The sequence below is a fragment of the Carettochelys insculpta genome, chromosome 1, assembly GCF_033958435.1.
Source record: "Carettochelys insculpta isolate YL-2023 chromosome 1, ASM3395843v1, whole genome shotgun sequence".
NCBI classification, from domain to species: Eukaryota; Metazoa; Chordata; order Testudines; family Carettochelyidae; genus Carettochelys; species Carettochelys insculpta.
The window spans coordinates 272,305,157-272,326,769 of NC_134137.1; the positions used below are offsets into that span (position 1 = coordinate 272,305,157).

Genomic DNA, 21,613 nt, shown 5'->3' on the forward strand with positions numbered 1-21,613 from the left:
ATATGTCATTACTTAAATAAATGTGCACAGATATAATGTATCCTGCTGATCAGCAAAAAGAAGAATCAGTTTAGTAAAAGGCTACATTTAGTTGTAAATTGACATGTTTCAGTGATTACCACCAATTTGAATCATTCTATCTTAGGAAAATAACTAAAAAGTATAAATACAAAACAATTAAAATTGATTATTTGACTCCAGGTTTTCTGTTTGCTTATTTAAATCACACTCAGAATCAGTGATTTAAATTACTTTGATGCCCTCGCCATCAGGAATCTTGTAGTGAAGCTAGGCATCCTTGAATCAAGGAACTACAACAGACCATGCCTGCCATTTTCATTTGATAGAGTAGGAGAATCTAGGCCTATATACTTACATATATAGGCTCCACAAACCAGAAAGGGTCTCTATGCATAAATTCCTACTCCAGTTATATCTCCCTTCAGGCCCTGTCTGCATAGGCAAGTTTAATGTGTTGTGGGAATTGTAAATAAGGCTACATGATTTGTTCTTCTCTATGTAGACAGAACCTGAGTTATGAACTGTATGATAATGCTGTTTTTAGTTCTCTGATGCAATTTTCATATGTAAATAGGTATTTGAAAGGAATTAATTGACTGTCAGGGCCTATAGTTGGTTTTGGCAAAAAATATCAGTGTATGGTGGTTTAGAGGGCTCTTATGGCAAGGACTAGTCAGAATTGGGCTCCAGGAGTTGAGAACAATTTCTGACGATGTAACTGGATGCACTTTTTTCCCCCTATTACTTACATCCAAGAATGAAGCTATACCCTGGTCATTAACAGATGTAGTTCCCAAATACAGCTATCTATCAGGGTATACTAAATTCTCACAAACTGTCCATCTTCCAACCTAGTGCTCAACTCCCTGTCCTGATGTGGCCTGCATCGTCGTCGACACTGTCTGCTCTCTAAAATCCAAATTGTAAGAGGACTGAAATGACACCGTTTTCTGAATTATCCCAAAGTAATTTACGGGGGCAACTGGGGAAGTCAGTATTGAGCAGACCACTTCAAAATGGCATCTGAAAATGCGTGCAGAACTTACTACTTCTTAGTCCCACTCCCACCACAGTAGAATTAGAGAAGATATAACACAATGAACAGTGGTTTTAAGTTAATTTCATAAATGTATATGTTATTTCACCAATGGAAATGAAAAAACATAATATAATTGCATTATAAATGGAAATAAATGTTCTGGGATTTTTTTCGGCTTTTAGGTGCCGCTACAATGTACATCAGATATTTGATAGTAGAGAAGCAAAATGAATCATCAAAGTTTATGAGTCCTTCATGTAACATGATTGCATTATGCATTGGATTACTGGGCTGTATTGGAATGGGCCTTGTTGCAAATTTTCAGGTATGGTTGTTTTAATCACAAATCTAATTTTAAAAGTTTTTGCCATAAACAATTATAGATCTAAATGGTTAATGCTGTGTTCATGATTTGGTAAATTAACATGAGAAAAATGTCTTTTTTTCCCCCCTTCCATCTGTTTCACTAATTTTCTGAAGGAAACATTTGGCTCCCAACTCTCTTAAAGACAAGGCCATATTAGAAAGTTTTGCCTGTGTTGCACTACCAGTTAAAGGTGTGATTTTTGGTGACACATATTCCAGCAAAAATGCCAATATAGACATAAAAGTGCTTTTCCCTCTTTAGCTTATTCTACAATAGAAGCTTGATTATCCAACATCCCTGGGGAATAGGGGGTTGCTGGCTAATCATATTTTCCAGAGAGTTGACTGACCCTGGCTGGGGGGCTGGCCCCTTCCACAAGGGCTTTGGGGGTCACCACACTGCTGCCATCCCCAGCGGGGCTCTCCCAGCCCCAGCTGGGGGGAAGGGAGGCAACCCAGTACAGCCAGCCCCGTGGCAGTTGGTCCCACCTGGAAGCCAGCCTATAGCAGCTGGCCTCAAGTGTCAGTTAACAGAGGCTACATCGACATTACAAGGTAAATTTGAATTTAAGACAGTTAGTACAATATTAAAATGCCACTGTCTTCACTATAAATACCATTAGCTCAATTTAGGGAGCGCTGATATCGATATAATAATATCATTAGAACAGGCTGGGTGTAACGTCAAGTTGGAATTTAAATGTTCAAATAAAGGCCAGTGTGGAAGTATCATGTCTTATAATCAAATTTATTAGCCTCCGGGGTGTCCCGTATGTATCCCACAATGCTTCACAGTGCTCCGCTCTGGCTGCTGCTCTCCAGGGCTACGTCTACACGTGAAGCCTACATCGAAGTAGCCTATTTCGATGTGGCGACATCGAAATAGGCTATTTCGATGAATAACATCTACACGTCCTCCAGGGCTGGCAACGTTGATGTTCAACATCGACGTTGCGCAGCACCACATCGAAATAGGCGCTGCGAGGGAACGTCTGCATGCCAAAGTAGCACACATTGAAATAAGGGTGCCAGGCACAGCTGCAGACAGGGTTACAGGGCGGACTCAACAGGAAGCCGCTCCCTTAAAGGGCCCCTCCCAGACACAGTTGCACTAAACAACACAAGATCCACAGAGCTGACAACTGGTTGCAGACCCTGTGCATGCAGCATGGATCCCCAGCTGCAGCAGCAGCAGCAGCAGCCAGAAGCCCTGGGCTAAGGGCTGCTGCACACAGTGACCACAGAGCCCCGCAGGGGCTGGAGAGAGAGTGTCTCTCAACCCCTCGGCTGATGGCCACCATGGCGGACCCCACTATTTCGAAGTTGTGGGACGCGCAACGACTACACGGTCCTTACTTCGACGTTGAACGTCGAAGTAGGGCACTATTCCCATCCCCTCATGGGGTTAGCGGCTTCGATGTCTCGCCGCCTAACGTCGATGTTAACATCGAAATAGTGCCCAACACGTGTAGCCGTGACGGGCGCTATTTCGAAGTTAGTGCCGCTACTTCGAAGTAGTGTGCACGTGTAGACACGGCTCCGGTGTGCAGGAATTAAGTAACAGGAACACGTGAATTTGAAGTCAGCACCAGGAAGCCCGTGGCTGCGGAGTCATGCTTGTGTGAGAGGCTGAGAAACTTCTTTCTTTCTTTGCTATTAGTTCAGCTCTGGTTCTATCTCTACCTCTGCAAGCTGAGCGCTTGCTTTTGTTTTTCTGCGCTGGTGCCAGCCCCTGTTCTGCCACACCATGTGGCAGCTAGGCTGTTGGGGGGGGTGGGGTGGGGGGTCGTGCTTGTATGAGAGGACAAGAAACTTCTTTTCTGCTGTTTACATTTGTGCAGGGCCCCCAGCTCCCTCCCCCACAGGCGCCACGCAGTCAGGGTCTTTCCTGTGTACAACCACATCATGTGGTTAGCCTCCGACTCCATAAAAGGTAGTGCCTGCTGCTCGGTGCGGACCATATGGCCACGCAGCACCATGTCCTTCCTTGCACGCAATGAGGGCTCCAAGGGCAGGAAAGATTTTTTGGGACTTGCTGTTGCCGGGGGAAGTCTCCTCTGGCAACTGAGACTTGTGGGTCCTTTCAGATGCTGTGGGGACCCCTGCAGATGCTGTGGGGACCCTTTCAACTGGCTGTACAGCCACAGACCCCAGAACCACCCACCATCAATATATATTTGGGGGATTGCTGCCATTAGGGGGACGTCTCCCCAGTGGCTAAGATTTTCAAGGGTTTGCTGCCATCCCTGGTGTTGGCGGTTTCTGTGTAGTGAAGAGGGAAGAGAAAAAAATTTCCTAGCCTTTTCTATCCTCTTTCTTCTAACTTTGTATCCCTTCGTGCAGGGAAGAACGGGTGGAAGGCCAGTTGAGAATACAGACTGTGAACAGAAGCAGTATAATGAACTGGGAAGCCAAATACCTGCCCCTCAGCAACTCTCTTTTTTCATAAACTTTAGTATCAGCTCTTTCTTCATACTTTTCATTGTCCCTGTGTTATTTTCAGGGATCAGATGCAATCAAGGGGGGCGGGACAGTCAGTGGATGGCCAGTTGAGAACACAGACTGTGCACAGAAGCTGTATAATAATACACTGAGAACCCAAAAACCCTTCCCTCAGCAACTCTGTTTTTTCCACATCTTAGTACTATCTGCTTTTTCTTCATGCTTTCCATTGTCTCTGTATTATTTTCAGGGATCAGATGCAATCACGGGAGGCAGGACACTCAGTGTTATTAAGCAAATTCCACCCCCCTCCCACCCGCGCAGCACCTTCTCCCTGGAGTAAGGGGACTTCGAATATGCCCAGCACTTTGAAGTACCCGTGGGTGCACCATGGCTAGACACGTGCCAGTACTTCAAGTTTAAAACTTCCAGGTTGCCACGGGGGGGAATTTGCTTAATGAAGTGCTGCCTATGCATGGCAGCACTTCTTTAGTAAACTCCCAACACCCTAATTGCCATCCTTCCTTCAAAGGAAGGTGGTAGTGTAGACACAGCCATAATATAGATGTATCCAGAGTGTGCCAGTTACTCCAGTGCTGGGTTTTACTGCACTGTTCTTACTAGCAGCACTCTTTTGCCGATTTAAGTTACACCAAATGCTGGTTTAGGTACACTGGCAAAGCCTTCTCTAGTATAGATAGACTATGCATTACTGACAGATAAAGAGAGACTGTTAATGGCACCAGTCTGCAAGTTATCATTGTAGTTCAACAAGTGATCATTTAAGCCGTTCAGGTTTAGAATAGAGGGCAAAACAAATTAGGTTTTGTCTACCCTAGCCTTATTGACAAATTCTCTTATTGTAGATGCAGCGTATACCAGCAAAAGCTGGGACTGCTTATATGCTTAAAGTTAGGCACAAGTGTAAGTACCTCTTTTTTTAATGAATATGGACTTAAGCACATGCATACAAGCTTTGCTGAGTCAGGGCACATAAGAACATAGAAGGTCATTTAGGATATGTGAAAACAGATGTGCCCCAGAGAACAGGAATTTTGCAATTGTAAGAAGTAGGGGGTTGGTAAGCAAGACTGCAGTGTGTGTATGTGCAACTTACATCTTCCTGTTGCCTGAAAAAGTAAGACTTGTTCTGTGAGTGCTTGAATGGAAATACTTTATTTTTCTTCTCCAAGCCATAATAATTTAAATTTATTTAATTTAAATAATTAAATTAATTTAAATAATTAAAATTGCAGGCAAATGACAAGGATAATTTACTAATCCCATGTCTTTGTCTACTTCTCTTTCTTTGAAAAAGAAAACAGCCCACTTCCTGAGCTTAAAGATACTTGGCCACATTGGGTAATTAGTATCCTCCTTAGAGCAACAGAACAGACACCATCCATATGGAGACCTAGTAAAAAATATATTTGATTATGATGTATAGCTAGTCAGCTCTTAACCTGTCAACTGATGCTATGCAGGGTGCAGCAGACTTCAGTTTGGGCTGCAAAGTCACAGTTTATTGTGCTCTCCTGGCTAGTAGAAACTGGGGTCGTTACAGAGGTGAGGGTAAAACCTGTACCTGTTTTAGGGGGGCTAACTAGCAGTGAGGGAGACTGTTCTATTAAAAGAACTCCTGGGCAGGATGGCCATTCTAAAGTCCTCACACCCTTTACCTCCCAATATGCTTTCTTTCTGTATCTTCCTGGTTCCCTTCTCTCAATACCTTTACTCATCAAACATTTTAACTGTAAATACTTTTGAGGTGTCTTGCACCAGAAGCAGCCCCTCATTTTGCTGCTGCCCCCTTGTTGCTGGCAGTGCCTTTTTGAAAAATCAAACAGCAAAACCCCCCCAGAGGTGCTGGAACAGCAGGGTCGCAACATTCACGAGGGTTTGGTTTTGAGAACACTCGCAAATGTTGAGTTTCATGAATATCATTGTACTCCCTGCCCACAGCCCAGAGATGGAAGCCAAAGGCAGCCCCACCTCCCCCCACGCTGTTCATGACAGAGGCGCAGGCCTGGGACATGAGTGCATCCCGTGCCGCCCCCGCCGCTCACTCGCAAGGGTGGTGTTCCCAACAGTCGTATTTCCTGGGCACGCGCAGTGCAATGGCACATGTCTGCCGAGCTGAGTCCCTGGATCCAGAAGTGTTTGTGTTGGGGGAGGGGGAATGAAATCGATGTGGGCCCTGCGCTTCGGCCACTACATCGGGGCTGCGTCCTCGGGAGGAGCCTTGTGTGGGGGTGGCCTTTCCTTAGGAAGCTGCTTCATGCAAGCTGCTTCAAGAGGAAGTGACGGCCAGCAGGGGGCTTCGGCAGGCCCATGATGGGGCGGGGGTGAGACACCTTCCTCTACTGGTACCACACAGGGAGTCTGGTGTCCGTGAATAATAGAATTTGCGAATGTTAAATTTATGAATGTCACAACCTTGCTGTACTCAGCTAGTTCCCCATCCCCTCCTCCCACCAATCTCATGGCTGGAGCTGCCGAGGTGCTGGTACTCAGTACCAGCAAGTACCAGCACAGAAAAAGCACCAGTTGATAGTACTCTGACTTCGTGCTCTAAGATGCCACGTCTGTTCCTAATGGTCCCCTCCTCCTCTCTCCCAGTACATGATGTGGAGACAGATCAGAAAGAGAACTACCAGACCAGACATACGAAGCATTGCAGGATAGTGCAACATCAGCTGTGACTACAAACCCCATTTTCAAAAGAACCCTTCTTCCTGAAACAAAAATAGGAAGAAGCATTCTTTTGAAAATGGGATTTGTTTTCAAACAAACCTCATCTGCACAGCTGTGTTTGCTTCCAGAAAAGGCTCTTCTGGAAGTGAGATTGTGTGAGAGTATGCAAATGAGGCACAAAATATGTAAATTTGTGCCTTATCTTAATTTCCCACTCGCTCATTTGCATTCTGCTTCCAAAAGCAGAATGCAATGTGGCCACAGTCCAAGAATTCCCAATATTGCCTTCAAGGGAAAAAAGGAGAATAGTAAGCAGAAAGACATGAATGTGAGTTGGAAATCTTGCAGTACAAGAAATGTTTTAATACAATAATAAACTTCTTGTAGCACTGGTTCTTAATCAGAGATCAAAAAGGAAAATTTTGATCTGTGCCCATTATTTCATTTATCATCTTTTTATTTTAACCTTCTCTGTTCAAATCTTTTGTTCATTCTTTAAAAACTTCTTAATAAGGTTTTGGGATCTTGTCAGAAAGCATAAGCAAAGTTCTCACTAATTCTGACACTTCTCATTTTACTATTTGTACTGCAATACAAACCAACTAAAGACAGGACCTATAGTGCTTTGTGCTGTACAAACATAAAAAAATCTGGTCCATGCCTCAAAAAACTTACACTCTGAAGAGACAAGACAGGCAAAGGATATATCATTTTCATTTTACAGACAGGAGATATTAAGTGGTTTTATCCAAGGTCACACAGCAAATCTGCTGGAATGCAGGGAATTGGACCTCGATCTTCTGGGAGCCATACCAATACCTTAAAGTCCACCTTTTCTTTCTGAAAGTTACTTCTTAACTAGATGAAAATGAGACAACAAGCAAAGTCTCATTATCATCTTACATTCCTTCTCTGTGCTGTACGAGGAATGGAATGCACAGCATTGCATGGGAACTTTTCAGAGTTAGTGTAAAAAAATTTTTTTTTAAAATCTAAATTTCCCCCAAATCTTTTCTAGCCTGAGAACAGCACTCTACACCATTTTACAAACTCCAGCAAGAGGTGCAAAAGGCCATCCAAGTCAACTATTCTGCAATCATTGCTAAGTTCCTGTGTTAGTTCTTCTTAAAACCTAGTATAAAATCAATTGATTATGGCCGTTGAGGGGAAGAGAACTGTGGGATGTTATGAAATCTTTCTTTAATATTCCCGGGGATGTCATGTCACCTGCAGTACTTATCAGTAATTTGTCAAAAGCCAGAACTAAGCGGTATGTATATTTAAATAATGTAATGCATTTGGTACAGCTTGTTACCAGAATTGTTTTTGTCTCTGAAGTCATAATTTTTGAACTTTCGTTTACTACTATAATTATCCCTGTATAGTAATGTTTATCCTTAGCAGAAGTAATCTATTTCAAGACATCTAGTGTGTAAAGAATGCATTAATAATTAATTGTTCGACAGTTTCCTCATGTTACCTAACTTGATCACATATTCTGCAGGTTTTCGTAAACTGAGAGTAGATGATGTCTCATTTGGAGTGGAGACATTATTTTCATGAGGCACAAAGACAAAAACTTATTTTGTTGCTGGAGTGTAGTCCCATCTTTTTTTCGTGCCACCTTTGTTGTGTAACTTTACAGTAACAAACTGTATCGTATGTTGTTACGTCATAATATAGGCCCGTTTTGCTCTGTACACAGTATTGGGCTTCTATAGAAACCTAACAATGTACAATTGTGTATAGGGAAGGAACAGAGCTGAATGGGAATAGGCAACCAGAGAGAGCTGAAGAGAGAGAAGGCCTGTGTGTTAGCAGATCCATGGGAGGCTTCAAAAACCAAGGAATAGAGTTTTGCAAGTAATAAACATTGGGTGTTTCAGGCCAAAAGGGCTGCAGTGTGTGTCCAGTTCTATTAGTATTACCTCCAGGCAATATTTTGTAAAAAGGGTTTAAACACTATATAGAAATTAAATCCTATAAATCATGTTGTGAATCTTAAAACTAACCCCTTTAATTATAGATTTGTTTTAACATTAGCAAACAGTTCTCTGTTGCATTGATTGAATCATCTGGTGGTGATGCATAATTAAAAAAAACATTCCCCAGAGAAACCAAAACCAACTCCCACCAGGAAAATATGAAGCAAGAATGAAAAATATTTTAGCAGAGTCAAGAAAACAATTTTTGGTATAAAACTTAGAGAGGGAGCCCAGTCACATCACTAATTTTGACTCTCATTTGATCTGGCATGTTTTATCTTCTCATCTCTTAAGGGGGGCTGTCAAATGATCAAAAAGTCAAAATTTATCACAGGATTTTAAAAAAGTCACAATTAATTGCAGCTTTAAAGTGCATTATTAAACAATAATAGAATAATAATTTAAATTTTTGTACATTTTCAAATATAGCAGTATCATTTACAATACAGAATAAAAGTGCAGTTCTCATTTTATTTTTATTACAAACATTTGCACTGTAAATATTTTAAATAAAAGAAAGATTATTTTTCAGTTCACCTCATACAAGTGCTATGGTACAATTTCTTTATCATGAAAGGTCAACTTACAAATATAGGATATTTTTACATAAGTACACTCAACAACAAAACAATTAGTCAAAGCATGAAGGGGCATATGAACATTTAGCATATTTGGCATGTAACTGTGTGTGCAACGTTGGCTATAACAGTACTATGCAAATGCCCATTTTCACATTCAGGTGAAATGGTAAGAAAGAAGTGGGAAGCATTATCTCTTATAAATGTAAACAAACTTCTTTGTCTTAGTGATTGGCTGAATCAGAAATAGAACTGAGTAGACATAGGTGAAATGAAAAATAAGATTTAATTTTCTACAGTGCAAATATTTGTAATAAACTATGAAGTGAGCGCTGTACACATTGTATTCTGTGTTTAAATTGATAAATATTTTTAATATGTAGAAAAGCATCCAAAATATTTGTAATACATTTAAATTGGTATTATATTATTGTTTAACAATTTGATTAAAATTGCAATTAATTGTGCATTTTTTAAATCAAGTTAATTTGTTTGGCATTAATTGCATCCATTATCTGCAATTAATTGCCAGTCTTACTTTTTAATTTGTCTTTTCTTGGATGTTGTGTTTGGGTACAGCCTACATGCAAGATGTGACAAAATAAGTACCCAACTCTGCAAGTCTTTGAGTACCCTCCACTGGCACAGACTGTGGTGGGAACTCTTGAGTTTTCCAATCCTTGGGTCCTACAGTTGAATGTGAACTGAACAGCAACAATACTAGCATAGCATTTCTCATCTATAGTTCTCATAAAGCTTTATGAGCATATGCATCATTTCCACTTTATGGATGGGCACACAGCAATTATCTGATTAGCTTAAAGTCAGAAGATCAGCTGCAAAGCTGGAATTAGAATCCATTCTTCTTGACTACCCAGTGCAATTTCCTAGTCAATATATCATACTGTACCATTAGCAATTCTGATATCTTACAAGTAGCAAGAGAAAACACCACCAAAACATTTCATTGGCCATTACAGCAGAAAAGCCAAGGAGTGTCTGGGTATAGAGAATATGAACTTATTCCTAAAACAAGCCCCTCAAATATAAAATGAAGGCACGTTGGCAGATAGCTCAGGGTTAGGGTTTTCGGTGGGTTAAGCACTCAGTTTGCTAGCGCTTTCAATCTGGCATCTTTCACGATCGCTTTATTGTACAGATGGTACGTAGGGTAGAGCTGGAACTGGTGGAGATGATGGTGTTCTCTGAATCCTTCTCTCTGGCCTGATTCAGGTCAGGATATCTCTCAGGACGATGAAGGCCCAGAGTCCCAGGTAGTTGTGGGGCAGTCACGATGGTGAAATTTACCTCAGAATCCAATTTCCCTCTCAGTTGTCTCTTAAAGAACCCCAAAAAGGAGTGTGATGGATGGAATAGCCCATCTCCTCATTTTTTTTTCCTCCACCACTTAGGCCTACTTTCCACCAAGCCAATTTTGGTTAATTGATTTCTGGTCTTCCACTCCTCGTTTGCCAGCTAACATTTTAACACAGTCCTTGAGTTATATCAGTCAATCTTTTTATTCACATGTTATCAGCGTGTCTCGTTTTTGCTCCTTTTCCCCATCAACAACTGTTGTTACAGGCTATCATGATGTTCCTTTCCTCCCCTCCCACAGCTCAGCTCACAGTTAGGTCAGATCTATAGGCTCGATTTTTACAGCCAGTTTCTTGGCACTACTACAACACAAATAATAACAAATAATCACTCTGCTGATTCTCTTTCCAGGAGTTAGCTGTTCCCAGCGTCCATGATGGAGGAGCTCTTCTGGCTTTTGTGTCTGGTGTTGTTTACATTACACTTCAGTCTATCATCTCTTTCAAGTCATGTCCACAATGGAACAGTCCCTGTACATGTTATGTAAGGATGTCTGTCGCTGCAGTGTCATGTATAGCTGTCATTCCCAGTATCCTTTTTGTGTATGAGTATTGTATCTTTACATACAGTTGTCCCTCCTCTCATGTTAAACCACTTCTAAAGTCAGATAAAGACTAGCCTGCTGCTTAATATCATACATGGATCACCATGTTTAGCAAGCTGGCATTATGACAGATACCAGATCTCTCTGGAAGCTATATGTTAGTTGTCAGTGGTGTATTTAAGTTTCATGCCATTGTTTCCTACTTTTTTTTTTTTTATTTTTGGCTGGGAGATGGGAGGAAGAAGAAAGCAAAGGGGATTCTATTCTTAGAGACAGCTTGAGAGTGTAAATACAATAGATAGCCCAGCACTCATGTCCACAAGTTAATCCTGTAGTAGCCAGCCACCAACACACTACAAACAGGTCAAGCCCTATCCTGTAAGAAGCAAAGAGGGCAGATAAGATCCTTCCCACATTTGCCCTCAGACTGAAAAGGCAAGTAGTCATCTTTCTAGCCTGTACTGTCTCCTGGATAAATTACCTAACCATGTTTGGAGTGTTAGCTAGATGAACTAAGTATGGAAATGCATAAATTCCCATTATATATCTGTCAAAGGCTTTTCTTTTAGATCAGAGGTCAGCAACCCCTGCCACTCATGCCAAGAATGGCATGTGAGACACTTGTCATCAGCATATGAGGTGGGAGCTCAGCCTCGCCCTTCCTCACCCTATGCAGCCAGGAGCTTGCTCAAAGCCATGCTGTCTGCAGATTAACAAAAGACCAGCTAATGCTACCAACCACCACCTAAATGGTAAAGCTCTGCATCTTCATTTATAAAAGGTCAAATTTTGTCACTCCTCCTTGGAAATGTTGCTGACCCATTTTTAGATCATCATAACACCAAAGCCATGAAAGACAAAGGGTCAAATTCTGTTCTTTGAGAAGATGGTTGTGTGTGTATCAGACATGTCTGTCTGCAGCCCCTGTCTCAGTGGGAGTAGCTGCTCAGTAGCATATCCTGCTGGCGACTTTCTACCTCAGTTTCCTCTTTTTGAGCTCCCAAAAATAATTAACAGTCTTTCTGTCCACTAACTCCTCTGCATGGAATCTGCTTTTTTTATGAAAATAATCCTCAACCCGAAGTCCCAACATAAGAGACTCCTAGTTATTTTTAGTCAGTGTCCTTCCACAGACCTTTGGCTCCCTTGTCCAACTCGGACTCCAAGAAGTCAGCAGGCAACTTCCCTTTGCAATTGTCTTTGCTTTCTTAGGATCTTACCCCCAGGCTGCTTGCTTGGATTCCTCAGCTTCTCCTAGACTTTTCTTTGGGGCCTGCCACTGAAACCAAACTTACTCCTTCTGGTGCCTTTTCTCCAAATGGAGTTCTTTGCCTTTTATGAGGCCCACCTGTCTCAGGCTGTTATCTGCCCCCAGTCAGTGCTGCCGTCTCTGGCTAGGATATCGTAAATTGACAGACAAGGGTGTGCCTGAACAGGGTTGGCCAGCCTCAGGCTTGGCTCTTAAACAGGCAGGCTACCCTGCTGCTTCAGAATACGTGCAAGAGCACACCCAGCAACTGAAGTTATACTAGTGTTTCAGAAGGCAGGCTTTGACCTATGCTGCTCATATTCACAGCTTGCCCAGCTCAGAGTGGTTAAAATGGTTAGCTCAACACAGGATTATGCTAACTGGTGCCAAGTTTTCTTCTTAAATTCACAGCTTCTCACAATCATGGTGAATGTTCATAGTGCAGCTCACATGGGACTCAAGTCACTATGCTGGATAATACCAAGTACATTTTATGTACTTGTCATCTTGCTTCAACCTGTTTCTTGCAACTGTTTTATACTAAGTATTTGGAATAGTTTTACCTATATGAAGAGGGCAGAAATACTGTTTAAAAAATCTGCTTTGAGAAAACTTGAGGTTTATTACATAATGCTGCCTGGCCATGTAATATAGAAACTAAAAAGAAAGCCAAGATGACAAATCATATTCACTTATTTCATAATATGCAAAATTACTGACTGTCTTGTGATTCTGCTAGGCTTGTGACAGCTACAGTGTTAGGAAGAAAAGGAACTCTGCTGTGAAGCTCCTGTAAGGAAGAAGAAACAGAACATTTGTCTTATACATCAAATGGATATTTTAAACCAATAAAGCAAGTTAAATTTTACAGAAAGAAAAGTTACACTCACTTGTGTACCAACTGATCTATTGGTGCATTCTGCCTGATTGGTAGGACAGTCTTCTTATATAAACTCATAATTATGAGCTGCCAGGACTCACAGAAACCAAGTTGCTGGAACTAGAGTGAAACTGTTAAAATTTAGACTAGAAAATGTACGGATGGGTTTTCTTTTCATGACGGTGCTATCCACACCCTCATCATGAGACTAGGTTCCCTCTTGTCACATATAACCTAAGAAACCAAAAGTTGATCAAATCTTGATCATGAGGATCTTCTTCTGTCATCAACCATTTCCGCTTTATAGTGAACTAGAAGGCCTTGGTGGTCATTCTCTACTGGGAGACTTGATGAACTACCTTATTAAAGGCTAAACATGTTAGCTGGGTCTACACTACAAAGTTCAGTCTACAGAAGTCACTGTTGACAGAGTTTTGCCAACAGAATCTCTGTCTGTAGAACGTGTCCACACCTAACAGGGGCTCCCCTGTCGATACCCTCTGTCGACAGAGAGTGGCCAGACTGCCCAGCCATCTGTCGACAGAACAGCCAACCAGAAGCTCTGCAAACAGGGCCGCCCAGTTAACTGAAACATCTGTCAATAGAGGGGTCTCCCCGAGTATCTACACTATTTTTTCTGTCTACAGAATCTGTCTACAGAGGTGCCGTGCCTCAAAATTTCAAGAACTAACTCTGCTGGGAAAAAGGTTGTGTTCTCTCAACAGAGTCTATACAGAATGCATTTGTAGCATGGATGGTCCCTAGGTTGGTTGAGAGAAGGCCTCTTCTGTAGACAAAACTTTGTAGTGTAGATATAGCTATTTTCACTCTACAGATTAGGGGCCTGCCTTAACGTCCACTGAAGTCAATGAAAATCATTCTGTTGAAGAAGTGGGTCTGTCCCATGAAAGCTCATCACCTAATAAATTATTTTAATAGTCTTTAAAGTGCTACATGACTGCTGTTTTGTTAGAATAAAGACTAACGTCTCTGTTAGTGGGCTTTGTGTTGGAGTGTATATAACAAGCAGTGTTCACATAAATGATTAGACGTCTTGGCCACACCACCAGGGTCCACTCTTGCTTTCTTCTCCAGTCCATAAGAATTCCTCATCTTATCCTTCCTCCTTTGCAATCCTATTTATTCAGAGAGTCTTTTATGTTGATCACTATGTGGCCTTTGTCAGAACATACTATGTTTGCTTAGCTTTTTAATATTCCGTTTTTATACTGCAGTGTAGCTGGTTGTTTGATGTCTTCAGGCGTGGAGAATGGGGACAGGAAATGCATTAAAAATAGAAATGTCTTTCATTATTATTCGTTAAGCAATTTTTATGGTTTCCTTTACATTACTTTTCCCAGTGATTGCATGTGCATCATTAATTTCAATAACAAAAATTGACTGGATTCCAGGTGAAAAGGTAAAACCTCTTAGCTAACTAATTTAATTCTGCATCCTATAGCTTGGGTATGTGATGCTGCATTATTTTTAGACACATATAAGGACAAGATCACAAATAATTTAAATAGTTCATGACCTTAAACAAGCTGTCAAATGTGTGTCCTTCTGCCTAACAGCTGGGTTTCTTAAAATTAGGCCATGTCTACACTAGCCAAAAACTTCAAAATGACCATGCAAATGGCCATTTCGAAGTTTACTAATGAAGCGCAGAAATACATATTCAGCGCTTCATTAGCATGCGGGCGGCCGCAGCACTTCAAAATTGATGCAGCTCACCGCCGCGTGGTTTGTCCCGACAGGGCTCCTTTTCAAAAGGACCCCACCTTCTTCGAAGTCCTCTTATTCCCATCTGCTCATAGGAATAAGGAGACTTCGAAGTAGGCCGGGGTCCTTTTGAAAAGGAGCCCCGTCGGGACGAGCCGCATCAATTTCGAAGTGCTGCGGCCGCCTGCATGCTAATGAGGCGCTGAATATGTATTTCAGCGCTTCATCAGTAAACTTCGAAATGGCCATTTGCATGGCCATTTCGAAGTTTTTGGTTAGTGTAGACACAGCCTTAGTGAAGAGAAACCCTCAAAAAAAATTAGACTTCCATTTCAAATAGGTGCCCGAAGTTGCAGACAATCTGATTATGCAAAACTGAGTGAGAAATCATATAATTAATCCTCTCTAGAAATCAATTGTTTTAGTACTTTTACTTCCTTATGCAACCATGTCCTAAAAAATTAAATTAAAAAATATCAATCTGATCTTCAGCCTGAGATTATGGTCTGAATTATAGATGACTGCTTAACTCTTGTCTTTATTTTACTGGATGCTTTCAGCCTCCCTAATTAAAATCCTTGCCCGTGATTAGGCATTTAGGATCCGATCCAAAGCCTATTGGAGTCAATAGCAGTCTTGCTATTAATTTCAGTGGTTTGTGGATCAGGATCTTAGAGCATGTTTGGAAAGATCTCAAAGCTGGATTTGTGGACAAGCTATACCACAGGAGGGAGTGCTTTCTCCACAAATGAAGCAAAATAACATAGTGTCTGCATCTTATTAGTGAAATTTAATAAGGGTAAACTGGGCAACACACTTAGATAAAATAGTGAAAAAGCATCCAAGAATATGAATCTATACAAGTTAGATACTTTTAATAATGTCAAGCTCCTGTGTTTATTGTGTTAGGGGATGGAGTCCTTTTATTGAAGCAGATGGCATATTTAGTTTGAAGAAAATCCCCTTTCATTTTATTTATGTCCCATTGCATGAGAAATTCTATCAGTGCTTTCCTATAAAACATTCTGGGGATGGGCATGTAAGGATGGCCATTGCTAAAATGACATGTACTTGCTTGAGGCCCAACTCTATTGATTTTCTTGGCTTTGAATGAGTGTCTTGAATTTGAGCCACTGTCTACCTCATATTTAACATTTGGTTGAAATGATTATGGCCAAAGTAAACATATTTTATATCCTTCTGCTGAGATTTTTCCCCATAATTTTCTCACTTTATTACACAGTGCACATTATTTAATGGTAGACTATGCAGAGCCTATAGTGTATTTAGTACTTTAGTACTGTATTAGCTTTAAGAAGCCAAAGCACAAGGCACATCTTCTGATAGTCAGTCTGGATCAGACCTTTGAAATATGTTTCAGGGAAAAGGGAAGGAAAGGAGAAAAATTTTGTCTTTGCTGATTTTTAAATGTTTTTTTTAATTAATAGGGAGATACTGATCTAACTGGAAATTGAATGACTATATGAATGCAATAACAGAGTTCTGGAAACCTTCAACTTATTGTAGAATTTATAAGCATAACACCATCAAGAAAAGGCACTTATTTTTACTGCATATGCATCACTTATGAAGTCATGAGTTTTGTCATGCTTTTCACCATTTCATAACAGTACAAATTACATGTACAGGGAATACATAAATATGTTTTCCTTCCTCCACTCTTATAGTGCTTTTTAAGGAGTTGTCTTGCATGTTTCTGAGAGCCTTCAACTCACGTTGAAGTCTACTGGTGTTTTGGGCTCTCAGCACCTTACAGAAAGCACTCAGCACCTTAGTCCTACTAATATATATATCTTGGAATAAAAACACTCAAGCATTGAATACAGGAGTTTGTTTTTACTGCAGATGACATCCTCAGAGTTTCAAACAGAACTGGTTGCATGCCACAAATAGACTACTAAGATAGAAGGGATATTTAAGCCAAGGAACTGTTATTTATTTTTTCACACAGTCCACACCTTTCCAAGGTGCACATCACATTAAATATTTTTCTCTTCCTAAACATTAAGGCAATTCCAAAAATTTAAGCAAGCCCAAACATTTACATATTTTATATTCCCTACATGTACATTAATGAACATTTCTAATTTTGTTTGGTTTGCCAGTTCTGTCTACCATTCCATGTTAATTTTGTTCCAGTGTTTCATATGGAAGTGTGTTCTGTTTCTCATTTCTATCAGGATTATATTTATCATTTTGTGAGTGCAATCTGCGAATGGACAGTGGCCTTTGGTTTTATCTTCTTCTTCTTAACCTTCATTAGAGATTTTCAGGTTGGTATTTATGAGTCTAAACAATAGTTAAAAAGGATTATTACTTAACATAGTGATAGACACTATGGAAAATAATTTTAACTTACGACAGAAAGGTCAAAGGTGTCCAGATATAGATTTTATAACAACATACACAGCTTATTTCTGGTCTTCCACCAGGAACATATTAACTTTAATTTTTGAATAATTCAAAATCAAATGTAGTATTAAATGCCTGAATCTGAGCTACTTAGGTAAATAGGTAACTTTACTTAGGTGGCTATGTATTTTGCAGGATCGGACTCTGTACATGAAGTAACTTTCTTTGACTGGGGGTTTGTTTTCTTTTAATATTCTTTGGCTGTGTCTACACTACGAAAATAACTTTGAATTTGCTTACTTTGAAGTACAACTTTAAAGTAAGCTACTTTGAAGTAGAACGTCTACAAACGCACTACTTCGAAGTTTAACTTTGAAGTAGGGCACTACTCCATTCCCAGGAACAGAGTAAGGACTTCAAAGTTGGGCTCCTTACTTCGAAGTTAGCTTCAAAGTAAGGGAAAAATGTGTGTAGACTCTCTGCTGGCTACTTAATGTAGTGCCTAACTTCGTAGTTAGTTCCTAGTTTAGATGCACCCCTAATGTTTTTAAGAGAGATTTTATGTAAAAATTCACTTCATGTTCATCACCCCCACCTCCCTTTTTTTTTAAGTTGTACACTTGATTTGTACTGTCCAGTAATTTGTGGATGTAGTTGTCATTAATTTTTCCTTTTTAACATAACAATTTTAAAAGTATTGAAGTGAAAACCTCATGTGGATAGATTGCATTTGATAGAACTGAGCTAACTGTTTAGCACTGAGCCTCTTGGATATTTATTGCTATTCCATCAACTGTAGATCTGTTCTCTGAGAACAGCATATGTGCATAATGCATTCTTAGACACAGCACTATACTTGCTCCTTTCTGCCATCAGCAGGTCCCATGTTTTGACCAGACTCTCACACAATGCAATAGCCAAATACACAAAGGGATTACTGGAACTCAGAGGCTAGGGCTGCACTGGGCTGTAGTGCTGGCAGCTTGATGCAAATGAGCAGTCTTGAAAATGCAAATAAATACTCATTTGCATAATTGTTCCACTAATTTGCATATTCACACAAGATGTCCTGCTGACAGAGGCTGCTCCCAGCAGCAAACAAGCATTGTAGACATGATTCTGCCAGCAAAAACCCCTTTTGTCGGCAGCTCCTTATCTCTGATTTTTTTCCAGGCATAAGGGGCTGCCAACGAAGGGATATTTGGCCACCTGAACCACATTTACACTGCTAGTTTTCTGCTGGCAGCAACCTCTGCCAGCAGGGCGAACTTGCACAAATGTGCAAATTAGACATGTGAATATGCAGATGAGCATCTATTTGCATTTTCAAGACCACTTATTTGCATCAAGCTGCTGGCACTACAGCCCAGTGTAGCCCTAGACAAAGTGTTGTGGTATTATATATTCAACCAAACATATTTTACAAAAATCAAAGGACACACATGACTTTGTTAAAATAATTAAACAGAAAATGCAAATCTCATCCTAATTTACATCCTACAACATTATATGAACATAGTGTGAAAAATACCAGATTTAGGCACTCAGAGAATGGGTATGTCTTACATAATTGCATATACTTTACACACTGCCATTTCAGACTCCACCCTCTGACACTTTTTAACCACCAGAGACAGAAAACCAACCTGTATATTACAATTTAAACACCAAATTCTAAACAAAGCTCTTTTCCCTTTCAAAATTCAAATATTGTCATTGCTTCCTACCTTTTGCTAAAAAAATCCCCATTCTGTTGCTCTGTTTCCTTGTATTGGATTAGCATACCACAGTGTAATTAATTAATTATGTTATTTTATCTTTCCTATAGGGGGTAACTTTAAGGATATCAACAGAAATACACGAAGATTTTCGATAATAGCAAAATTATATTTTTAATCAAGAACATTGTAGGAATTTTTTTATTAAAAATGCTGCAGTGAAATGGGATTTCAATGCTGCTATGCCACGAAGTCACTGCATCAACTCTGCAATCTGCATAATCCTCTCCATAGACACCTTTTTAATATTACCAATATTTTTAAATTTGTTTTTTCTTTGAATGGGCTCTCTTTAGTCTACATTCTTGCACTATTTTGCAATTTTAATACTATTTGATATTAGAAAAAGGGACCAAGAGGAGACCTTCAAAGTCTGTCAAAGCGTAAAGCAGAGGCTCCACAAATTTTTTCTTTTGAACACATGTTGGTTTTGCCATTACAAGCAATCTGACTAATGGCACGAGTCTTAAAAGGAAAAGGAAAGCACAGTTTGCATATTATTTGCAAAATGTCAAGGAAATAACAAAATTAAATCAGGTTAATTTTAATTAACATGTTAAATTGTGCTTTTCTCCTACATTTTGAATAATTTTTGGTCAAGCTCTGTGCCCTTTCATGTTTCAAGACACAGCATTGGAGGAAGACAATGTTGTAAGCAGATATGGGTATCTTTGTTCCAAGACATACAGTTTTATGGTTACTAGAGTTCAGCAGTTATACTGTTAAGGTAATAGATACATTACAATATCCTAGATGTAAGTTCAGACTGTTAATATTGCTTGAAAAAAGTTTTCTGCTCATCAGTTTTGGGGGTTTTATGGGAACGTGCCCATTTCTTCCTATAGAAGGCTAAAAACGCCTTTTAATGTTGGCTACTGGGTAGCTTAAAGCTGAAAAATGGAAAGGAAGAGAGAATAAAATATTGGTTTTCAGAAATAGTCAGAGGGAAATTGGATGGTGTGACATCTCAGTGCTGCTTGACTAACATGGGGATAAGGTGTTTCAACATATCTTTTAACCAGTGACAGCAACAGGAGAGACTACTTTAGAGTCATCAAAAAAAAAAACCACAAACTGGCATGGGATGGAGATCTGCTCATAGTTATATAAAAGAACTGAACATCATTACTGGAAATCCTCTGAGATTGGGATAAGCTGTGGGCTATGCTGCTAAATTTTTTACTATAAATATTTTTGTAATTTGTTTTTTAAAGGAACTATTACTATATTTGAAGAATCTGGGATGGAAGTTTGTTGTAGAAATTGAAAAATGTGCCATATTACAACCTAACATTTCCTAATATCTGGAGGCAAAATTATTCTTCACAGACTATAGAGAAAAGAAAAACTGTCATTGATACCATACAGGGTACTAAACACGGAGCTGTAAGGCTAAGTCAGCAAAATTTTTACTTTCCATGGTATAACACAGTCATTTGCAAAAATTGTGATGCTTGTCATTAGGGGTTTATTTTATATTAACTGTCATGTACACTATCAGTGAAGAGTAATGTCAAAGATTTGCCAGCTGCTAATGCATCCTTTGGTATGTATATGTGTATATATAAATATATTAAACTTAAAGCCAAATTCAACTGAGTCTCCATTTTATTAATAATTTGAAGAAGGAAAAAAACCCTGCAGTTTCCTTTCAAGATTCCCCATGATCAAAGCAGTATGTCTTTTTTTTTTCCTGCTTGACAGCTCAGGTGGCTTTGCTGTCTGTAGGGATATGTTTGCCTTGAATTTAAAAGGGTACCCATCACCCCTCTTGTTAAAAACCTAAAATCTAGTCCAGACAGTAAATGCAAGAGAATGTATGTGTGTCCTGTGGGGACACAATGTTACAGACCATTTATGTTAATAGCTCACAAGGAGGTAGGCCTCACAATAACTTCAGTAAAGGGGAACTTTAAAAAAAAGTAAAGAAAAACAGGATTTAGAAATAGTTTGGTAGGAAAAGTTAGAAAATCTGAATTCATAGACTCAGTATGACTCTAATGAAGAGAATTTCATTAGTGTCAAAGAAGGTATGTTCACCATGTGTGGGATGCTTACTCTTTAGTTTCAAGTATCAGAGGGGTAGCCCTGTTAGTCTGTAGCCGCAAAAACAACAAGAAGTCCTGTAGCACTTTATAGACTAGCAGATCTGTTGTCTTTCATGGGCAAAGACCCACTTTGTCAGAAGCATAGAGTGAAAGTTCCCATGGCAGGTATAAATATACAGGCACATGAAAAGAAGGGAGTTATCAATCACGAGGAAGGCCAGAATTAATGAGCTCAATTCAGTTGGGGAAGATGTGGCCCACTTGAGGAGCTGAAGTGGAGGTCTGAACACCAAGAGCGGAGAAACAGCTTGTGTAGTTAGCCAGCCACTCCCAGTCTTTGTTCAAGCCTAGATTGATGGTGTCACGTGAATTTTAGCTCTGCTGTTTCTACTTTGTCTGTTTTTGAAGTATTTTCATTGCAGGATGGCTACTTTTAAATGTGTCACTGAGTGTGCAGGGAGATTGAAGTATTCTCCTACAGGTTTTTGTATGCTGCCATTCCTGATATCTGATT

At 39.9% G+C, this 21,613-nt stretch overlaps 1 protein-coding gene across 2 annotated transcripts in view; it reads left to right on the forward strand.

Moving 5' to 3' along the window:
* The window catches only part of DRAM1 (DNA damage regulated autophagy modulator 1), a 31,664-nt gene extending 11,024 nt beyond the window's left edge, over positions 1-20,640 (forward strand). Inside the window, exons 4-8 of one of the 2 annotated variants that reach the window (XM_074983823.1) lie at positions 1,243-1,385; positions 10,854-11,031; positions 14,537-14,595; positions 17,102-17,194; positions 19,102-20,640. In XM_074983823.1, the coding sequence (XP_074839924.1) occupies positions 1,243-1,385; positions 10,854-11,031; positions 14,537-14,595; positions 17,102-17,194; positions 19,102-19,149 (521 nt within the window). In that variant the 3' untranslated portion in view covers positions 19,150-20,640. The remainder of the gene's footprint in view (positions 1-1,242; positions 1,386-10,853; positions 11,032-14,536; positions 14,596-17,101; positions 17,195-19,101) is intronic. The other variant, XM_074983824.1, reaches the window with a different exon arrangement.
* Positions 20,641-21,613: the final 973 nt, after the last annotated feature.